This window comes from Dicentrarchus labrax, unplaced genomic scaffold (assembly GCF_905237075.1).
Source record: "Dicentrarchus labrax unplaced genomic scaffold, dlabrax2021, whole genome shotgun sequence".
Lineage (NCBI taxonomy): Eukaryota > Metazoa > Chordata > Actinopteri > Moronidae > Dicentrarchus > Dicentrarchus labrax.
This window is the reverse complement of record NW_026136701.1, coordinates 10,511,238-10,533,888: the sequence shown is the minus strand read 5'-3', so window position 1 is coordinate 10,533,888 and position 22,651 is coordinate 10,511,238. Positions and strand designations below refer to the sequence as shown.

Sequence of the window (22,651 nt, the reverse complement as noted above, 5' to 3'; positions counted from 1 at the left end):
AATACAGTATAAGTAGAAATGTATTATCAACGAAATAATACTATTAATACATAATAGTACTACTGTACAGGAATGCATGTGCTCATTATAGAGTAGGTTTTCAGTTAATTTTCATTTACGAGGTACAATATTTACATCTGAAATCCAGTGGAGTGGAAGTATAAATTTGGATAAAATGGAAGTAGGTTGATCAAGTAAAAGTACCTCTGATTTGTACAGTACATGAATTTATGCACTTATTTTCCACCACTTAAACGAGAAGTTCCTCAAAATGTTCAACCAAAATATATATTTACTGCACATTTAAAAAGTTTCAAAGAACTCCTCAAACAGCTGCCTCGCACACCTGAAGGTCTATGGATCTCACCTGTGGAAGAAACCATCCCAACCTCTGCTACACTCCGAGAAGGTTGACTAAATGCTGCCGCCTAGCGGTTTCATTTTGACATAACTTCCTACAGATGTTTAATCGATGGAGGATAACAGTCGACTCCGTGTTGAAATCAAACTCATATCACATTGTCAGGAAAGAGAGATTGAAACATGTGAGCCACTGCATCTCCAAACAGACATGATTACGTTACACGTTTTCGTTGGCATTGTTTGTACTGTGCGCTGCATTCACGGCTCCTCGTAGATTATTGTTACAACGGTCGGAAGCGCTATTTGTGTTATTGATCCTAGACATCAAAACGTTATAAGTAGACGAAAATGTACACAGAAGTGGTCCTTTTTTATGCCTGCGTTGTTTTAGATTCCTGTTCATGAGCTAACTGATGTTTGAATGCAACCATTGGACAAATAAGTGATAACATGCATTACTTTCTTTTTTTTAATCGATTTTCCGGGACTTCAATGTTTACCGACGTTCTTAACAGCACGTTTAGCAACAGAAAATTATTAGTAGTTATACAAACATGCTAGTCGTATTTGCCACTCTGATATGTGTGTTAAGTGTCCATTAATACATTATCACCAGAGCCACTATATCTTACTACCACTGAATATCACAAATGACAGTGAAGGCAGCATTGTGTCACATGACCAGAGCACAGCTGAGGGATGCTGAGGTAGGCTTGCCCGTTGCTAGCCTGTTAGCCACGTTAGCTGTGTCTAGTAATCCTGGCAGAAACAACCGTTTCTTCCCACCTTTCCAAACGGGATCACCCGAGGGACATACACTGCACGCCATGGGGAGGATGCAGCGCATGCGGTCTTGTTTTACATCCCATCATATCGCCAGCTTTTGGTTAGATGTCAATGTCATAGTTTGTAGCTAAGGCTGTCCAGTTAGCTCGGCTCGCCTGTGTCTGGTTGACGGAGGGCCAAGGCCAAGGCCAAGCGAGAAAAGGGAGGCCGTCGGGTGAGTACATTTACGCTAACGTCTTGTTTTTCCACAATGTCTACTAGCTTTTCTACATCTCAACATCACACATCAGCTTGTTGGTTGGCAGCTGGTCGGCTACTTGTCATGGTTTTGTTGTACTGAGATAGGTTTTGCTTCTGTTGGCGCTTGTACATTAACGACACTGTATCAACCATGTAACGTTACATATCGGCCGAAATTACCTGTGACATTTTAACTGTTAGTTGATCCTCGAATAAAAGTGGACAGTGCTCACCCAGTCGGACACTTTACTCTTGACAGGCTTTATTTTCTTGGCGTGTAATAGGATGAAAACAGAGCTAAGCAGCCCGTCATTTTGAAAAGGTATTAAATCGCAATGACATTAACGCTAGTTTGGTTTATTTGGCTTTATCGCCCGGAGCTGTAAACACAGAGATATGTGTCCATGCTTGTGTATTACTATTGTTATTATAACGCGTCCTTTTCAGGGAGAGCATATTGGTGACAGTATTAGTCTGGAGGGACTGATAGAGGTACACAGCTCGTTCCTCAAACACCTGAACCCCCTCCTGTTCCCAAGGGTTAGTCTACATTTCAACTTAAAACTGCACAGTAATGTGCTGCATTCTGTATTTATTTAAGGATTCAACTATTATTACTATTGATTCATTATTCATTACACTTCTGTCATATATTGTAGCATACATGTGTTTTTATCTTCTATATACTGTATTATTAGAATGTACATATTTCAGACTCTTATTATATTTTGCTATTTTCTATATATTCTTGTTAGGTATTGTAATATAATACCAATTTAAACATTCTTCTTCTACTTCTTCTTCTTATTATTATATATTTCTTTAATGTCTTGTGAGCACCTTGAGCAGCTGTAATGAAACAAATTCCCCCCGGGGATCAATAAAGTATTTCTAATTTCTGTTGAAGCCATATCACCCTTGTGTGCCATGAAAGGTATTCATTACTTATATTAAGGAAAATACCTTAAACATTAAAGCATTTTTCATGGCTTCACAGTCAAAGCTCAACTTGGTTTCACAACATGCCTTTGTGCTGATGGTAAATAGGGATTTGTTTTTGCATTTTTGTGCCTTGCTTAGATAATGTTTTGGAGGTTGTGTGTCTTGTTTATTTCCAACAAGCAGTTTTTTCCAGCATTTTTTTAGACCTCACTTAGTTCACCTCTTGAGAATGTTGCCCTCTTTTCTATCAACATGGCATCACTGACACATATAAAGAATATTATGAGTGGTGTGCAAGAATAACATCATGTTGTACTTACTTTATTATTTCACGTCACCCATACTTTTTTTTGTTCATCTCCTGGTCATAATCCACCAGGCATTTGCCCTGTAGGTGGACAGAGGAGGGGAGGAGAAGACCTGGACTAGGTTTTGGATCAGACCTCCTGAAGTCGCCTCCACCATCATCTTAGTCACTGTCACCCTCAGCTGAGCCATGTCTTCGTCAGGGTGCTGCCACCTACCCGGCTCCCTTTGTGACTACTCTGGGAACGCCGAATCTGATGCCTCCAAGGATTCGGAGGAGTCTGATTCTACGGCACAGGCCCAGTACATTGCCAAGGTTACCGCTAAAGATGGCCGCCCACTCTCCACTGTTGTCAAAGCGGTGAGCTTGCAGAGGTAAGAGAGGGAGGAAATCACATGGGGCCCTCATGAATACACTGTAATTATACTGTACTTTGTTACATCATCACATTGTTGTCTTCTCTACTTGGCTCCACAGTGATGTGGGCATGTGTCGAATTTGTCACGAAGGAGCTGGAGGGGAGACACTGCTCTCACCCTGCGACTGCACTGGTACGCTAGGTAAAGTGCACAAGAGCTGCTTGGAGAAGTGGCTGTCCTCCTCTAACACCAGCTACTGTGAACTCTGTCACACAGAATTCACTATTGAACGACGACCGCAACCACTCACACAGGTTAGATGTTTTTACCTGCAAGATTAAATGCTTTGACTGTCATTTTTGTGTGTACAAAAAGAAGTAGAAATGAGCAAGAATACTTTGTCTAAAGCAAGAGAGACTATTTTATCTTTTGGCCTTGGAGTGATATGTGAAGTATTTTTGTCTCTGAGATGAATATTATTTTTAAATTTTTTCACTTAGAGTTTGTGCCAACAGGCAGCATCTTCTAGACGATTTGCTCGTATTGATTAAATGGTTGCCTGACCTTGTAATAAGAGCTCTATTCATAGGACTAGTTTTCAGTAACATAAATGTATTTCTATTAGTTATGCAGGAATGTTGCACCTTTTTCATTCTCAAAGTAACACTCTTAGATCGTACTGTAGAAAGCACATTTTCAGTTGGACCAATGGCCTCGTCATTTTGCTCTTTCCCAGTGGCTGAAGGACCCAGGCCCTCGCAGTGAGAAGCGCACGCTGCTGTGCGACATGGCCTGCTTCCTTCTCATCACGCCCCTGGCAGCCATCTCCGGCTGGCTGTGTCTCAGGGGCGCCCAGGACCACCTGCAACTGAAGAGCAGACTCGAGGCTGTTGGCCTCATCGCCCTCACCATTGCCCTGTTCACCATCTACATCCTCTGGACACTGGTAACTAACGTAATACCTAAATTGTTCTCCTGTAGTTGAGCAAAACATGTTTGTAAAGCACGTTTAGGTATTTCTGTTAACTTGGTGTCACAGAGTGAATCTTTTTCTCTCTGGCATCTTCACACCCACAAGTTGGTTTTAACATCTTGGTGTCCCACATTTGGAAAACAAATGTGAACTGGCACAGACACAACACAAAGACTACCAAACCCACAGATTTATGTTCGGCTGTTGATTATTATTGTAGAACTTATGTCGCTGTTTTCTGATATAACCTTGAGTAACACTTAGACAAAGTTAAACAGTAGAGAGATGTGAGGGCATGTGCAACTTGATCATCTCTGGCACAGAGCACTCACTTGTCTGAAAGTTGGCCAGATAGTTCATGCATACACATACATGCATAACTCATTGAGAATACTAAGAATAAGCTGGATTTTACTTTTAAGTAAGAATAAGCTGCTTTTCTTTAACTGGATCCTATTCTTTAAAAATAGGATGTATTGTGAATTTGAACCCTTCTTCAGAAACCTAATCCTTTAATCTTCAGCAAAAGAATCATTCAAAATCACAAATATTATCCCTTCAGCTCACAGCGTGTGAGTGCCTGTTGTACAGCAGCAGCAGTCAGCATATTGTTCCTGTCCTGCATACATACTACTCTGTCTCAAATATCTTGCTGTCAGTTGTATTGATGTCTATCTTCTTCCTCCGTTGTCACCCCGTCTTGCTCCCTCCCACTCCTCTTTCATCCATTCTCAGGTGTCATTTCGGTATCACTGTCAGTTGTACTCGGAGTGGAGGAGGACCAATCAGAAAGTACGCCTGCTCATGCCTGACATGAAAGGGGCGCACACCACCCAACGCTCTGTGCCGACCAAGTCGACCAAGAAAATGACTGATGAGACCATCGTATGAGTGCAGAGTGGCGCCAAAAAGGAATATTTAAAATAACGCCCACAGCAGCACTCTATAAAAAAACTAAAATTAATCATATTAATGAACTTTTGCACTTCATATGGACCATTCTGAAAGGGGAGAGCTACTTTCTCCTTCTGTTTTCTTTTTTTGAAGCACTTGATGTAAAACTACTACGGTATTGGCCAACCACAAAAAGTGGTTTTGGAAAGAACTCATTCCGGAGTCATAGTTGATGTTGAAACACAGAGTTGTCACCGGACAGCCAGCGCTGGGATGTGAACCACATGAACACATGGACAATGGACTAACCAGCCCAACTGTGTGTCCGTGACACAAACTTATGAAATACTAAGACACAAGCTAATGTAGCAGGATATAACTGATTCAGCATGCTACTACAGTATAATATGAAACATATTCACTACCTATAATTCCCCCATATGCCCCATCACAATGTATTTACCTGTTTTTGAACAATGGGCAGCCAGTAGCCCAGCAGAGGATAATAATCTAAAAACATGATTGACAAAGTTTATCTGTGAATATTCATTCTTGTCGAGTTAAAGGGCGGCAGGCGCTCATACCAACGGTCCTGTCTATAATCGGAACCCTTTAAAAGTTACCTGATAACGCTTTGTCATTGCTGTCTGAACTGTGGAAATGAAATCCTTTTCCTGTTTAGACAACAGCTAAGGCATCACATATTTATCACACTTGTCACGGGGTCAGTGAAGATTGTAGCATATGGGAAAACACTAACTGCAGCCGTTAAACGGCAGTGCAGTAATGTATGAGGAAATAGTATTGAAGCTGTGGAAAAGTGTTAACATTCTAATTGGATGACGTTTCTACTATTGTCATAAAAGTGCATTAGCAGACGGCCCTGCTCCACTTGTAAATGCACCATTCATTAATTGAGCTGCCTAGCAATGACCAGTAGTTATGTCCCACATCACAAGAGATGCAGTTTTAAATAGAAGAGATCCAGTGTTCTGAATAGTGAGATTACAAGACTTTTGTCCTATATAAAAACACAAGTGATGTATCAGAGCAGGCTGGTACTCAGTGTGGGTACAAAAGAGAAATGTGTTCTAAGATGTCAATCAATGTATGCGGCATATGCTAAACAAAGTATTTTGTGTTATTGTAGTCTTCCTGCTGCATCCCCTGGAAAGTTGGGTTATTGTGCAATAAAACACGAGGGACTCCTGGACTAAATCAATGTCAAATGTGACTTATCTGCTGCTCTATGGCATTTCAGCCTCTAATGATCTTCATGTGGTCTTTGGAAATATATCTCATGATCAGTCACTATGAGGGTAATGCCCTGAGATTTCATGATCTTGTTTAAATGTTAATGTTTGCATTTAATATATTTAAGCTGATTAACATTCATTATTTGTAGGACAGTCGCAGTGTATACTATGAATATGACATTTACTAAAGTACTGTACTTAAGTACAATTTCAGGTACTTTAGGTCTGTTTTATACTTCTACTCCACTACATTTCAGAGAAAAAGTCCACTAGTTACTTTCCAGATTAAGATTCTACATAAAAACATCCACATTTATAAAATACAATACATTGCTGGTTCCCATCATTTTTGGCTTGTAGCACCTTGTAGGAATAGTAGTGTCCGGTTGGGACCACTGTCATTGTTACCAGCTCCACCAAAGAATGGTTTCCCGATAGATATTTATACAAATGGGTGCAGCATAATTTTTTTCCTTCTCTCCTACCCCAGTGATCAGCGCACAACTCCCCCTAAGCCATCTTCTGACCCTTTGGAGGGGCTTGACCCCTAGGATCTGGAGCAACTCGACCTAAAGAGATACATATCTATATATAACTATAACTATATTATACTAACTATATAAATACAACTAGCTCCACTTAGACCTGAAACAACAGTAAAATAGATAATTTGGTTCAGAGTTAAGGTCACCGTGCAGGTTTAGTATGTAACTGTATGTATGTGTTGCTAAAAAAGAGGACATCACAACATAATATTGTAAAATTTAATTTCATGGCATTAATATAATGTATGTGAGCAGACAAGCTATCAAAATCAAAACAAAAAAAAGATATTTTACACAAAATGCAATAAGCATCAGCAGCGTCACAACCACTTTTGAGATGATGACTGAACAAGGAGGAGGAAAGCTCAAAAACAGGACTGCTGGTACGACTGAAACAGGCAGGATTCAAACCCCAGGCCTCCAACATGTGGCGATAACAATCTACCAGGGAGATGTCTAGGCTTACAAGGTCTCAGGCAAAGCTTTTCTGCTACACTATCATGGGTAACTGTGGTAGCTACTTGCGTGGTACCATCAGTCCTGTTTTTGCACTGGGATGTAGCAGATTGTACCTGGGTCAGATTACAATTTGAAATCAATTCAAACACTTCATTCTGGGATTGAGCATTTGTGGCATAAACAGAATTGACTCCATTCATCTAAAAAGTGCAGATTCAGACAATATTGCACCCCAGGCGGATGGAAGCACACCAACGCTGTGGATTTCAATTAATAATTGACCCAGGTGGAGGGGGGGGGTTTCCATGGGTTACAGGTTCTGACAGCACTGCAGTTTGCTCCCCCTCTGGCCGTCCGTGGTGGGTGGCACGCTGATGTCCACCACGTTGTTTCCCGGGGACTCGTCATGGGCAGACCGCTCAGCAATTTGTTTCTGAGAGACGATGCGGTAGATTTCTGTTTTTTTAAAGATGGAGAAGAAACAAATCAGCCATTTCCCCCCTGAAATTCTTTAGTTGTTTTAGGTGGACTAGCAAAGATTCAGGATCACCTTTCTAACCTACATTAGGAACCTATGACACTGAAACAACCTGGTTGATGTGAGGTTGCAGCTATGCATCGCCCTCACACATCAGAACAGACATGTTAGAGAAACACCCACAATTATACTGAAACCCAGAGGTGAGATATTTTACAAGTTGATATTTCAGTTAGAATTTTACAGAAGACAAATAAAAAGAACTTCCCACAGTTAGAGGAAGTTACACAAGTAACGTTGAAGCGATTAGTTACCAGAAAGTACTGTTTGTCTCTGTTTCTCTATTAATGTTAATTCTCTCCTTTCTAATATCACACAAAGTGGTTATTAGACCAAAGATTAATAAAAAAGTACTTTCATTATTTATCAACAGTGTAGCTCTGATATCCCTACCTGTAAGGATATTCTTAAAGGCTTCTTCAACGTTTGTTGAGTCCAGGGCTGAAGTTTCTATGAATGACAGATTGTTCTTCTCTGAGGGGTAAGAAAGAAAACATACATTTAACAATAATAGAAGCTTACTATTTATTAGAAACATCCAGCGACTTTATATATAATAATGGAAAGAGTAGAAGACTTATTGTTGTCTATTGGGGTCTTTTCTTACCACTGAGGAAAACAAACAACACAGTTAGAGTTTCTATGAGGAAGTTGAATTACAGCAGCACAAGCAACTGGACACATATTCTAATAAATATCAAATAGTAAAAAAAACTACAAACAATACAAAAAAGGCTATAAATTAAATTAATTAATTAAACTAATATCCCTAATTCTAAAATACCTGCGAATGCCCGGGCCTCGTCTGTGGGCACGGCCCTGAGGTGGCGCAGGTCGCTCTTGTTGCCGACCAGCATGATGACGATGTTGTTGTCGGCGTGGTCCCTGAGCTCCTTCAGCCAGCGCTCCACATTCTCATAGGTCAGGTGTTTGGCTATGTCATACACTAAGAGCGCCCCCACCGCTCCTCTGTAGTACCTGTAGCAGTGATGACAGGGAATGTCAGGGTGGTCTACTGTTTTCTGGTCCTGTTATTTTTCATTAATTCATTTCATATTCTGTTGTTTGTAAACTGACTAATCCAGAACATACAGTAGTTACTACACTCTGACTTCTGCCTACTTTATTAAACACTGCTGGATGTCATGTATCATGTTAACAATGAGAATACCAGTGTCTCATTCAGCCAACATACATCTTTGAAGCTGAGTTGAAATAGGCTCATATTGTACCATATTTTGGTGTTTAAATTGGTCTTAAATTCAATTCTATGTGAGATATAGGCTATATATGCTTTCTGAAACATGCAGATACTCTAAATATACATTGAACATGTTTGACATTTCTCAGATGCACTTCTGTATAAACAGGACATTGAGAGAGGGCTGCCCGGGGTTCTGTGTCTAACTCGAGAAGATTAAACCCACTAGCTGAAGTCCTTTTGACAAGCACCAATGCTAACCACTGACTGAAAGTGCCATCTACCCCTTTAACTAAATGTTGTGGAAAATATCCAAGTCGGCCTCATTTAAAGTGAATTCAATATAAAATGTCAATTGTGAGTGCACAGCTGAATTATTCCCCCTCAATGAGGGGTTTCAGGTAACAAGCAGGGCTATCTGCACCACACAGAAATGGACTCACGCTGAGGTTATGGCTCTGTAGCGCTCCTGTCCTGCTGTGTCCCAGATCTGCGCCTTTATCGTCTTGCCGTCCACCTGAATGCTGCGTGTGGCAAATTCCACCCCGATAGTGCTCTTACTCTCTAGGTTGAACTCATTTCGCGTGAATCGAGAGAGCAGGTTGCTCTTCCCTACGCCTGAGTCCCCGATTAACACAACTGTGGAGGGAAAGAGAAGGAGAGAGGATGAGACAAGTGTGTTTGTATGCTGAATGTGTGATTGGAGAGGCGAGGGGACGGGCTAAATATATTAATAGATCCCAGAAGAAATGTTGATATAGCATAAAGCATTGCCTCTAAACGCTGGTTTGAACAGAACCCAGGGGCATCATGTATTTGTGTGTGATTAATAGGATGTGTAAAACATATTTCTACTGTAAAGGAGTGTAGCAAAATACAAGGCTCAGTACATAACCTTAGTATTACTACTCATTAGTGCTAGAGAATCTGCCTTTTTTTCCTTTTTACTTTCATACCAGCTTCTAACTTAATGAACAGCATCATTTTGGAGTTTTTGAATAAAACAAATTAGTTTTTTCAGATCAATTTCAAGAAGTTTCTCAACACCATTTATCAAAAATAATGTGTGAACTGAACTGTTTGATAATTCATGTGAATTGTATTGAACAATATATTGAACTGTAGGTGTGACAGTGTCCATCTTTCCTCTTAGGTTTGGCCTGTTCTGCCTATGCTGTAGAGAACCACTCACATAGACAAAGAGGGTAGACCAGCTAAAAAAAAAAACGTGTCAGTTAGTAACCAACCACCTAAGACAATAAGAGGTACGGTTATTTAATTCATGCCATCATCCACCCATCAAATAACCCAAACAAGAATTAAAGCCTGAGGGATTATCCACTAAATAAAGAGGTGCTTTAGTTGGTTGTGGCAGAATCACAAAAAAAGAGGGGTAGGTTTGTAAGACTGAGCAGAATATGCTTAACTGAATAAATGAGGGTTTTGCATTTTACCCGGCATCTCTAATAGACTGTATATGCTTGACCTTCCAAATCAAGAGTTCAGCCCGACTAAAACACCCTGAGGGTGGAGATATTTCAGCAAATGAACTGCTGAAATCTTCCTGAGAGCACTCAGGTAGGGAGGCTTTAACCTGATTAACCTTCAATTGTGTTTACCTACCCTCATTTAAAACATTAAGTCCCAGAAAATCAAGAACCATCTACAAAAAACAAAAAAAAACAACTATAGGAATGGGACACCAACACTGTGAGTATAAATATGTGGATTTAACATTGAAAGCATCAGAAAAAAGAACCTTAAGTTAACTACAAAGTCCCTGTGGAGGACCAGCTGTGGGTTTGAATCACTACTGTTGAGCACCCACAGAATAAACAACAAGGATTGATTATTATCAGGCCTCCTTGTCCACACAAGGGACATCAGAAGTGATTGATCAGGCTCATGGTCCTGTGCTGAGCCGGTGTCAGGACCGGGGCTGAGGAGGCTGCTGTCCACAGCACAGCAGCAGAGGTGGAGCCCTTTTGTTTTCTCTCTCCTTCGACAAAAGGAAATAGAGCCGAACTTTGTCCCTGTCGACATCGCGCTGGCCTGGGCTGCAGGAAGCTGATAACAGGGCTTCATCAAAACCTGAATCGACAGTTTCAGGCCGCCTTGCCCTTCCTGTTTCGGCCGGGTACACAGACGATGGCTCGGGCAGAGAGAGACACACAGAGAGTGAGGGAGAGAGAGAGAGAGAGAGAGAGAGAGAGGGAGAGAGACAGCCCTCGCCTCCGGCAGATGCCCTATTCATCCCACAGAGGATACTTTGTTACATCTAAATGGCCCTTTGCCTTATACAGGCCCAGGATGTTAATGTGCCACAGGAGCTGATAGCACGATCAAAGGAAGGCATTCTGGTTCCAACTGAGCACTGAAGATAAACATGGAGCTGAGTCTTCAATCTCAGTGACAAACTGATTAGGCCTATTGATTGTCATAAAAAGGCTAATTATAATAATAATAATAATAATAATAATAATAATAATAAAAATAAAAAGTCAAAGGCATTTTCAGTGAGAGCCGTCTGACTAACAATCATCTGAGGATGGAGCTTATTGATCAATAGAGGCTAATAGGCCTTTAAAACAACCTCATGAGGTGGAATGAGTAGAAAAACATCAAATGTCATTGAATAAATGAGGAGGCTGTTCACTCAAACGACTGAAGCCGCTGTACGAGTTGATGAAAGTTTAATACGAGCTGAGCACGGATGGGGTGTTGCATCCTATACCTATAAATATAGCTGCAGGCGTTGTAATGTTACAAAGACAGCATTATGTTGTAATAACAGCAAGCAGGAACCATCCGGACAGCCTCTGAGAAAAACATCAGTCTGCTTCCTAACAAAATGCACATCTGGTTAGCGAAAACCACACAATAAGGCATTACAGGCATTTATAAAGCACAGCTTCGTCGGTGAGAGCCTGTGTGAAAGGGGGAATGCAGTCATCTTTTTTCCATTTTTTTTTTTTTTTTACCTTTGAACAAGAAATCGTATTCATCGTCTCGGTTCCCCATTCTAGACGAGGCCGCTCCAACGCTTGTGTCCGGAAGAAGATGTGTGGAAAGTGTGGCTATGAATTGTCGTTATATGCCAGAAAAATATGGGAAAGGTTTGTGCTGGGAGACTCTGCGCCAGTTTTGGCTGTCAAGGCGAGCTGGCCGCAGAAGGGGGGAGAGCTTTCCCAACTCTGCAGAGGGAGGGGAGGAGTCCCTGCACTTCAACATACCTTCCTCAGGGGGGCGCTCTTTACTGGCATGCCTGCAGACAAGCGTTCAGAGCCTGGAGTCAGACAGCCGTTTAATTGTGAATGAAAACAACAAACAGGGTCAGGCCACAAAGGATGTGCGACAACAATTAAGTTCACGTTTAATTTCACGTGTAAAATGTTAGTGTTGGCAAAGCTTTTAATGGCTGACTGTGTACGGTTTGTGTTAAATAATAAAAATGTTAGTGTCAGATACAGTAGTGTGTTCAGCTCGGTTGTATCAGCAGTAATAAACAGTGAATCTCAACAAAAACATGTTTTTAGAAGTAAATAATAAACAAGTGGATATAGTCATGGTGGAGATATGTTATGCTACTACACGGGAGACTATAATAAGAAATTATAGGGAAAATTCAAATCATGGAGCAAGTTGCATGAGGGAACGTGCAGTTACTCGAAATAAGATGTAAATGGTCTCATAAAAACATAATATGTATGACTGAACTTGTTTATATGTGATGAAACTCCTAAGATGTGTATGTCCTTTGTACTTTTGGTATATCAGTCTTTCAATATGTTGTATGTTTTATGTATCTCTCTTTATTTATGATTATTTGGTTTAGTTTCTGTTCTTTTTTATTCCAATGCATTTGTTTTTATAAAACATTGTCTTTGACGATAACAATACAAACTGGAAACTTTTGGAAACTCAGGATGAAAATCAAACTGTTTGCACATGAACATGCCCCATGTATATTGAGATATATAGACTACATTTCCTCACAAACATACGACATACTACCATATCTCAATAAAATGAAAACAAACTGAAACTGACAGTAACATTTGTGATTGTTTAATTATATTATTCTCACTGTAATAGTGAAGACCGAGGACATATTGGAACATTTTCTGACTCCTAACTGAACATTCAAATTAAACCCATTTGGATATGTCCTAAAAATCTATTTGTCATCTTTAAAAAAAAACTGCCAACTAGGGATAAAATAAATTGTCTTAAAAGTCTTAAATGCTCTGCTTTCCCGTCCAGGGAGACGGTTCAGTGTTGATAATGAGACTGTATCCTTTTAGGGTGTATTGTCCCTTTAAAGTCGTGCTGACAGCCGGCCCCGCCCCCAGACCCCCAGCTCTGCTCCTATTGGTCGAGCGGAAGGTCAGCTGCTGCACCAAGGATGCACGTGCTGCTCCGCGCATTTCAAGATCAAGATGGCAGCCTCCGTGTGTCGGTGCTACGAGGTTAGACACTCATACATGTCCTTCACTGCAGCTCCTAAGTCTCCAGCAGATAATTTGATAATGGGAATAATGGCGCACGGCTTTGTTGTTAGTCTTTTCGGTTCCAGTTAAGTGTGGGAGATTTATTAGGGTGTTTTTAATTCAGCTCGAGCGCGAGGTGTCCGTTATAAAAGGCCTTGTTGCATCAGACTGACAACAATCTTCTTGTTTACATATCACAGTCTGAAATCAACACTTTGTTTCAGGGTTTGCAGCGGGGAAGATGTCTGTGAGCTTTGGTTTGAAACTGTTAACATTTGGTTTTGTATAAGGTTTTATACTCGTCCATATATCCACGTACTGACTCCTCCTCTCTGTGACTACATGTTATAAAACATTGCAGGTATAACAGGACTAATAACGGCTGTATAATCTCTTGCTCTTATTGAGAACTGGGTTCTGCGATCTGGCTGTGAGTTTAGCTGTCCTGGCTGTGAGAAGGGTTGTCAGAATGAATCACATACTTCACATATCACACACAGACAGCTGTTAACGAACATGGCGCCCTTATAGTAATTAGATTAGACTCTTAACATTGAATGTGTGATTTGGGTTCAATCTGTGACCCTTCAGTTTCTGTGACACTAGAGGATCAACTATTTGAAAAGAGACCCAGATATCGTCAGGTTAGGTGTTTTTACAGACACATACTATTTTGCTACTGATATTCAAATGTGCGTTGTTTCTAAATACTGTGGGGCCACAGCTTTCATGAAAACAGTATATGCTAAACATTAGCAGTGACAATGTAGGTGAAATCCAACTATGGTCACATAATTTACAGTGTGAAATGTTACTACCCATTAAAGACAGCTGACACAGAGAAATATATGAATTGAGACACTGGCATGATTTTGGTCTGCTTATCCCCTTAGAGGGAGGGATGAATGAATGAATGAAAATGCCCCCATCAACCAGGCTTGAGGGATCACTGAATGGTTTGATCTTAACTCAGAAGAACTCTTTTAGTTGATTTTGGATCAGTGTGTTGGACCGTGCCCTCCACCTCCTGTCATTAAAAAAATACCATGAAAATGAAGGTCTATCTTTTGAAAGAATGGTGATCATCCCTCCCGTAGAGACTTAGAGAATCTATGTCAAGGAGCACTGAAGCTGCTCTTAAGGCTCATGGTGGACCACACCTTACCAACACACGTAATTTTGGTTTTTTTTATTATGTCAACAATGTTGAAACAATAGTTACATGTAACCTGGCAATTGTCTCTAACATTACTATATCATATGCTAATTACCACCCTGAAAGAACCAAAACAAATGGTTAATGGAGTTCTTGCAAGTAGCAATAAGACCCGGTTTTTCTTGCCATTTTCCTATTTTTAAATCATTGCTCATTATTGTGAGAGCATGACTCATTAGTGTCCCATTAACCACCTGTCAGTCATTCTCCACCCACTGCAGTGTTGGCAGAGTCGATGTTTGTTACTGACTGTGAGTTTCTCTCCGTTGCAGCTGGTTGCCAGACGTGCCTTGGCCCTCTGCTCCCGGCCTCTGGTATCCTCAGCGTGGAGAGGAGATGCCTACAGGTTACGTGGGAGTCCAGCTCCCTCTGTGCAGGTACACACTGAGAAACTCCCATTCGTCTTTTAAGTGACACATACTCATTGTTGATTCGACCGAAGACAACGATGAGTTGTTGAGATGTGAATAATCTGTTCACCCTATTCTCACATCTGTCTGTCCAACTAAAGTCCTCCTTCCTGTTTCTGTCATTAGGTGCGATATGCTTCAGGACGCAAAGGTTTCCTTGGAGAGTTTGTGGACACCCTGCGTCAGGAGTTCAGTAAGAATCAGGAGATGAAAGACAACATAAAGAAGTTTAGAGAAGAAGCGAAGAGGCTTGAGGAGTCTGATGCTCTCCAGCAAGCCCGTAGGAAATATGTAAGAGCATTATTTGGTTTGTGGCCATAGTGATTTTATATTAGACTCTTTGAGTAATATAATAAAAATGTGTTGCTATTTTTTATTTATTATTTTGTACTTTTGTGACATGCACACATTTGCTTTTTTATTTCCTTCATTAGAAAACTATAGAGGCTGAGACAGTGAAGACTTCAGAGGTGTTTAAGAAGACCTTCGGCTCCCTGTCAGACACGGTCAAGGAGGTAAGGTATCAGCTCTTGTGGGGGCAGATTGGCTTATTAAAACTGACCATAATGACCTCAGAATCAATACGTACAGACATGTCATATTGGAGTTATCATATTTGTGACGGATAGTTGAATTTTATAAATTTTGCCCTTTTGTATTTTATTAAAATGTCAAAAAGTACATGGCCTGAAATGAAAAAATAAAGTTAAGTCTTCTTGGTTTCTGAAAAAGTGACATATTGTATGTTTAACCATACTGACTAACTAATTGCAACTGTCTTTATGTGTGTGTGTGTGTGTGTGTGTGTGTGTGTGTGTGTGTGTGTGTGTGTGTGTGTGTGTGTGTGTGTCCATTGTATTGGCATTTTGGCCATAGGGTCTTGAGGAGGTGAGTCGTACTGACATTGGGAAGAAGATCAAGGAAGGCGTGGAGGAGGCAGCCAGGACAGCCATGCACTCTGCTGAGTCCGTCTCCAAAGGAGGAGAAAAACTGGGCCGAACCGGTGCTTTCAAGGCCATCTCACAGGTCAGAATTGAAAACATAATAGTCATACGTTTTTTAAGGTTTCACTCTTTAAAGGACAGTTCGTCTGGAGGGGCATCTTGTAATAAACCTTGTTGTTAGTACCCAGCTATAGCTACCTCCCTCCTGTACTGAATGGTTCAGTATAAATAATATACCCCACGTTTAATGAAACTGTGTGTCATTTCTGTAGAGTGTGGAGACCATGAAGAAGGAGATAGATGTTGGTGATGCCGGCCCTTACAGAGCTCCCTCTCAGCTGAGGAAGAGAAGCGATTTCTCCTCCAAAGGAGCTGACAGCGTTGTGTTCGAGGCCAATGAGTGAGTAACTTTTGGAACTGAAACCTGTTCCTCCTCTCATGCCTTCTTTTGTAAGCATATATATCTTCACTTGGACAGTGTATGTTGCCTATTAATCCATAACTGCACTTGTTGTAAATATCTCTACTGATGGAAGTGATTTTTTTTTTATTTGTATTTTGTGATGCAGAGAGGCTATGGGTGTCGTTCTCCACAAGGATTCAAAGTGGTTCCAGCAGTGGAAGGACTTCAAAGACAATAACGTAGTTTTTAACAGTAAGAAAATCCTCTGGATTCTAGATACTGTGGAATTAGTGTTTATATAATAGATGAGTTTGCAGTGTGTAATTTCCTTTTAGGGGCAGCAGATGGCACCAGATTCTTTACAGTAGATTGCATATTAAACTAATACAGTTCAGGTGTCAAGTGTTTATCTTGACTGAGGCACATGTGCTCTCACAGGTGCAGGTTTTTATCTCCCATTATCAAACAATTTATCCTCACCACAGTTCTTTCCCTATTGTTTCCTACAGGGTTCTTTGAGATGAAGATGAAATATGATGAAAGTGACAATGCCCTCATCAGAGCGTCCAGAGCTGTGACTGACAGAGTCACTGACTTCCTAGGTAATACGTCACCATAGTTGCTGATAGTTCGCATCGTCACCTCATCCAGAAATCTGCTTCAAATTAGTGCCAGACAACAAAAGACTAGCCTGTTTTAAAGCCTAGACATAAGATATAAACTTATTTTTGTTAACATCCCATTTGTAGTAATGAGTGATCTTGGTGTTTGTTTTTTAGGTGGTCTTTTCTCTAAGACAGAAATGTCTGAGGTGCTGACAGAGATCGTGAAGGCAGACCCCACCTTTGACAAAGACTCTTTTCTCAAACAGTGTGAAAAAGACATCATCCCTAACATACTGGAGGTAAACAAACTCATCTTCCAGCTTCTCCTACTCTCTTTCTGGCTGCTTCATTCACACTCTTTTCTTTGCTCAATACCTGAAGGTATTCCGCTAAGGAAGCTAGAAAAAGCCTTATTGATGGAGGACTCGCTTCATTAAATGTGACTCTTTAACCAGCTTAGATCAGATTCAGTAAACGAACTTGTGACTACTCCTGTTAGAATTAATAAAAGTCAGGGTGGAACTGTTAGATTTTAAAGCAAATTCTAAGCAAGCTGGTTAGCAAAAGAGAATAATTGGAAATTATTGATGACAGGATGCCAGGAAACACTCAGAACGATGTGTTCGTCCTTCACGGTTCCATAACAAGAGCGGATGATGCAGTTTCATGAAAATTACAGATGGTGTTGAATGTGGTTTAATGAATTAAGATATGTTAAGGCTACAAGACAAGCCCTTACCAAGTGGCTGTATGGTAAAATGGTCTGTTTCTATTTTTAAAACTGTGTCTGACAAGGTTTGACTGAAACTCATTAACTGCCTAAGCTGATGTGTGGAAAATCCCCTCTGTAAGCAATCATCTATAACACAGTGTCACTGTCCTTTCTGCAGGCTATGATCCGTGGAGAGTTGGATGTATTAAAAGACTGGTGCTATGAAGCTGTAAGTTCAATGCTGCTGCCTATAAGTTACATACTTAATCAACTCTAAATAAATACACCATGGAAGGCGGAGGTATTTGTGTTTCATCACCATCTCCCTGTGTCCTTAAACATCTCCGGATCTCTGGGGATTAATGCTCCAGTGCTTTCTGAGTCTGTCTGTCAGTGTTTTGATTTGTTTACAAATGGGCACAATGACCTTTTCAGAAATAGAAACCTTCACAAAAAATGAATGTTGGTCTGTCTACTTCAGTTGTGTCATTTTCATGTCAAATATGTGTTTTACCTGTCCACAGACATACAGTCAGCTGGCTCACCCCATCCAGCAGGCCAGAGCACTGGGGCTGCTCTTCCAGTCCAAAATCCTTGACATTGATAACATAGATGTAAGTGTTTCATTAGTGTGCACCAGCTGTGTGTTATACCCTACTGTGTTCATATATTTAAAGTAATATTGCTTCTTTCCTTCCTTGTCTTTAGTCCTTGTTTTCCCTCTTAACAAACATTCACAAAAGCAGACATTATGTATTGTTTACGTGTATAAGAAATGATTTTACTCCAGAAAATGACAATAACCCTTGTTAAGTATGTTCTTCTAATGTAATTTCTTTGCTCATTGTAGCTAGCGATGGGTAAGATGATGGACCAGGGCCCAGTGCTGATCATTACCTTCCAGGCACAGGTTGTCATGGTGATCCGCAGCCCCAAAGGAGACATTGTGGAAGGAGATCCGGTCAGTAAACTTATAATTACTGCACCAGCATAGTGAATCTGATATAATCAGAGTCATTTCAAGGAAGCAAACAACTCAAATGGCTGAAATTAGATCAACTCTACACTTTAAAAACAGGTTTAATGTAGCAATAGGATTTAAGTTGCTGAAAGTGTTTCATACAAGCCAAATCAGAAGGATGTTTATTAAGTTTTGAACTTCTAGAAGAGCCCTCCACCGTATCCATACTGTCTCTTCGGGACTGACCTCTGCTCTCCTCCCTCCTCAACAGGGGAAGGTGATGAGGATGATGTATGTTTGGGCATTGTGTCGTGACCAGGAGGAGCTGAACCCCAATGCAGCCTGGAGACTCCTGGACATCTCTGCCTCCAGCACTGAGCAGGTCCTCTAGGAGGAGGAGGAGGAGGAGGAGGAGGAGGAGGAGGAGGAAGAGGAAGAACACAGGTGAAAAGGTTGATGGAACACACAAACTGTGAAGAAGGGCAGCACAAAGGATGTGCCTGCTAACACCTGCACGCACTGACTCACGCATACAGTATATGTAGATTAACATCTGAGGTCATGCTCCTTTGTTATGCCAGAGACTTCATTTGCACATGTATATATTCATCCACTCTAAGGTGCAAAAATATACATGAACATAGAGATAAACTACCGATATATCCATAGAAAACTGGGTCCACCAGTATGTGTGTGTGTAGTCTCTTGCACTGGTTCACTCAGTGCTTGGATTTCCAGGTGGAGTCGAATATAGAACATTTACATTATTTTTGGAATGGATGGAACCAACCTGTTCACCAACTGGCTAAAAGAGGAGCCTGTGCCATTTCCTTTGTTGTTTTACCCAATGGTATAATCTATCCATACCAGCCTAGTGGCCAGGTCCAAGAAGATCGGTGGGAAAAAAATGGACATCGTGCCTGTGACTTTACCTGCTGGACACTTGAAGCCTAAAACGAAGTTTAATGCCCATGCTCACTGTCTTTGTCAAAAAATGTGAAAGAAAATTTGGCAGTGGCATGGAGTCGCATGTTGCAGCAACCAACATAGCTGAGTAGGACAGCATGAGAGACCTTGGTAATCAATGCAGGTTCCGTAATTCAAGTTAAAGGGGAACTCAGTGTTATACAGGTACATCAGTTTATTTCCACAGCGGGTAGCCTGACAAGACTCCCAATGACAACTAAATTGGAGTACGACTTTAATCACTATAAAGCACACATAAGAGAATGAGATGTCGTAAATGTCTTTAGACAGAAAATGGTAACCAAATTAGCACTGACCATTAAACCAAGTGCACCTTAAGGCATTACAGCATTGGCTACAAAATTCAGCTGTGGTGGTTCCTGCAGGCTTTTACATCAGAAAACACATGTACAACAAGTAAGATGACGTTTGGACCATATAGTGTAGGATATAAGGATCTGTATAGTCAGGGTCCCTGCTGTCATATGTGCTGCAGCTTAAAGCGAGAAGACATATCTTTGTGTTTGTATTTGCAGTTATATAACGAAGCATATGTTTTATCAAGTTGCAGTGCATTGGACCCCCAGTCACTGTATGCTCTGTACACCATCAGTAAGTAGAAATGTATTTACAGCTCTTAACCCTTTGTAAATATATTAAATATCAAATACTGCTTCTTTGTAAGCTTGGGTGGGACCACATTCATATGTGCCATGGCAGCTTTATTGTTTAAGGATCCTTTGCCATCTCATGTTGCACGTTGTTCAGCTGTATTAAAATATGTTTGGTTTACTTTTATGTATGTGGCTTTTCAAGGGGTTAATGCTGAAGATGAAAACTTGAATGAATGAGTACATTACTGTTGACTGTATTTAAAATGAATTCTGTGTGACCACGTGAGTCTACTCTGTCACTGAAGACTGAACACATTATGATTGTACTGTAACGTTTTCCTCTACTGTTCGATTAACCTACAGAAACATCCATACTTGTGAAGAGTAATTGAGCTCATGATGAATATCTGTTGTGCCCAGATTGTACCTTGAGAATCACGATTTATATGTATGACATTTATCATCCATGGCCAAAAGCGTATGATGTGAGATGGTCTGTTAATAATTAGAGTTCTTGACAACCCCTTCCAGTCAAACCATGCTCAAGTAGTGTGTCTTTGTGATGAGCTCCTGGTGTGTGCTGACAATACAATATCCATCACATGGTTGTATTTTTAGAAAAAGCATTCAGGGATACAGAACCCCCTGTGCATCTTAGAGACATTGTGCCTTGGGGTGAAAAATTAAACCCACAAATTAGGGCCACACTTAGCATAAAATGTGCACTCAATTATAGAATTCAAACAACAGGTGAGAGAAGTCCTTGATAAATATGTATAAGCTGTGAAGGGAGAGACTGTTGGTGAGTTTCCCTTACAGCTGGTCCACGGCAAAATCTCTCAACAGGTATAAGTCTGATTGCCATGTAATATGGTATAGATATTTTTCGTCCCCACATAGTGAATAATGATAAATTATAATATATATAACTTTTCCTCTAGCACTACTACTCAACAGATCACCACTGTGTTTGTCCTATGCAACACGTTAACATTGTGGCCAGGACTTCATAGTTTTAGTCTTCTTGTCTTATTGTGTATATTAATTCAAGGCACAAATATATTCCAGCCATTAAACTAAGATTTATGTTTTACCAGATTAAATCTATCTGTTACTGTATAAGAATTTTTTTTTATATTTTACCAGAATAAAGATCAAATTCTTAAGATTGGAGTACATTGGTTTACATAAAGTGACAACAGACCCAGTGTAACTTGTTATTGTGTCAACAAGTGATTTAGGAAACAACAAGGTTTGCTTGGAAATGACCCTGTTGCCACATTTTCCCATGATAATGAATCATTTTCCATACTGTATGATGTAAATGCATTTTAAAGTGTTCCACTAAGATTTACACATTACATTCGTCTTTGAACTTTACAACCATTGTTTTATGTTTTAGTTGACCAAAGAAAAATATATTCATGAGTTTTTCTATTTTTATCCAGTAATATGTCTGAATAAAGAGTGCTGTATTATGATTTGCTTTGTCCAAGCTTTCTTACAGTCAGCAGCTTTGTATGCATTGTGTGTGTTTGTGCTCACAAGAGAAAATTAAACTCTGGCACGTTTGTGTGTGTGTGTGTGTGTCTTTTGTTTTCTCATTTCAAACCTGACATGCTTTGATAGATGTCCATGGATCTGGACATTGACACTGGTTGATAAACCTATGGATTTGGTAGTATAGGGATGATAGATCAGGCTTTAAATAACACATGCCTGTAGATCCACACACAGGGCTGATATATATAGAGGACCTCATCCTACAGCTGTCTGATGTGATGAATGACTGGGCACATCCTTGTACTAACTAACCTCCTCCAAAGTCTACTCGCTTCTCTTGACTGACTGAAAGCTACTAAGAGCTGATATGTGAACAAACACGAGCTCTTAAAGGTAAACTAAAGTGAACCCTTTCCAATTAATAGTATAATTGGCAAGTCTCTGCAGGACATTCTCATACAGTTTAGTTTATTTTGTTTTGCAGCACAACCATTACAGTAAAACCATTTAAATCACATGATACAGAAAAAGCATCCCTGTTGAAAAGTCCATGTTTTAGCCCCTGAGCAATGAGTACTCTTATTGTATCAGAATGAATGGGGTTGGATGCACCAACAAAACAGCCTGGAAACAGAAAAGTCCTTGGAGGCAGTGCTTTGCTTTATCTGCTTTAGTTATTACAGTACGTTCATTGTGGCACACTACCATGTATACACCAAGCTGTGCTCTAGTCTGCATAATGAGAAGGCTTTTATTATGTAAGCAGATATTACAGAGTGTCTGAATGTCATAGATATACTTATTTTGATACTTACATTTACTTATGTGGTTGTTTTGGTTTGGGGTTTGATGATTAGCAACATGCTTTTATACAATGTGTGATTTAATTAATTAATCAGTTGCTCAGTTCTAAGTGACAAACTCCACAAAAGCTTGATAGACAGGAAATCATTATTTGTTCTAA

The 22,651-nt window shown here is 40.3% G+C and overlaps 3 protein-coding genes across 3 annotated transcripts; 2 read left to right on the top strand and 1 right to left on the bottom strand.

Annotated features, from left to right (window-relative positions):
* Positions 1-1,040: 1,040 nt before the first annotated feature.
* Positions 1,041-6,082, top strand: LOC127363686 (E3 ubiquitin-protein ligase MARCHF2). Its single transcript, XM_051400485.1, has 5 exons — positions 1,041-1,363; positions 2,711-3,012; positions 3,116-3,311; positions 3,734-3,943; positions 4,706-6,082. Exons 2-5 carry the CDS (start codon positions 2,828-2,830, stop codon positions 4,859-4,861), a joined length of 747 nt encoding a protein of 248 aa, XP_051256445.1. The 5' UTR covers positions 1,041-1,363; positions 2,711-2,827; the 3' UTR covers positions 4,862-6,082.
* A 788-nt stretch (positions 6,083-6,870) lies between these two features.
* On the bottom strand, positions 6,871-12,065 carry LOC127363700 (ras-related protein Rab-11B). The gene is made up of 5 exons (XM_051400509.1): positions 11,845-12,065; positions 9,307-9,502; positions 8,447-8,640; positions 8,056-8,136; positions 6,871-7,580 (listed from the first exon to the last, which is right to left on the bottom strand). Exons 1-5 carry the CDS (start codon positions 11,882-11,884, stop codon positions 7,435-7,437), a joined length of 657 nt encoding a protein of 218 aa, XP_051256469.1. The 5' UTR covers positions 11,885-12,065; the 3' UTR covers positions 6,871-7,434.
* A 1,190-nt stretch (positions 12,066-13,255) lies between these two features.
* LOC127363614 (mitochondrial import inner membrane translocase subunit TIM44-like) lies at positions 13,256-21,665 on the top strand. The gene is made up of 13 exons (XM_051400334.1): positions 13,256-13,332; positions 14,842-14,946; positions 15,106-15,270; positions 15,414-15,494; positions 15,856-16,005; positions 16,196-16,323; positions 16,493-16,578; positions 16,836-16,928; positions 17,106-17,230; positions 17,822-17,872; positions 18,168-18,257; positions 18,494-18,604; positions 18,876-21,665. The coding sequence occupies exons 1-13, from the start codon at positions 13,303-13,305 to the stop codon at positions 18,993-18,995; spliced, it is 1,335 nt and encodes a 444-aa protein (XP_051256294.1). The 5' UTR covers positions 13,256-13,302; the 3' UTR covers positions 18,996-21,665.
* Positions 21,666-22,651: the final 986 nt, after the last annotated feature.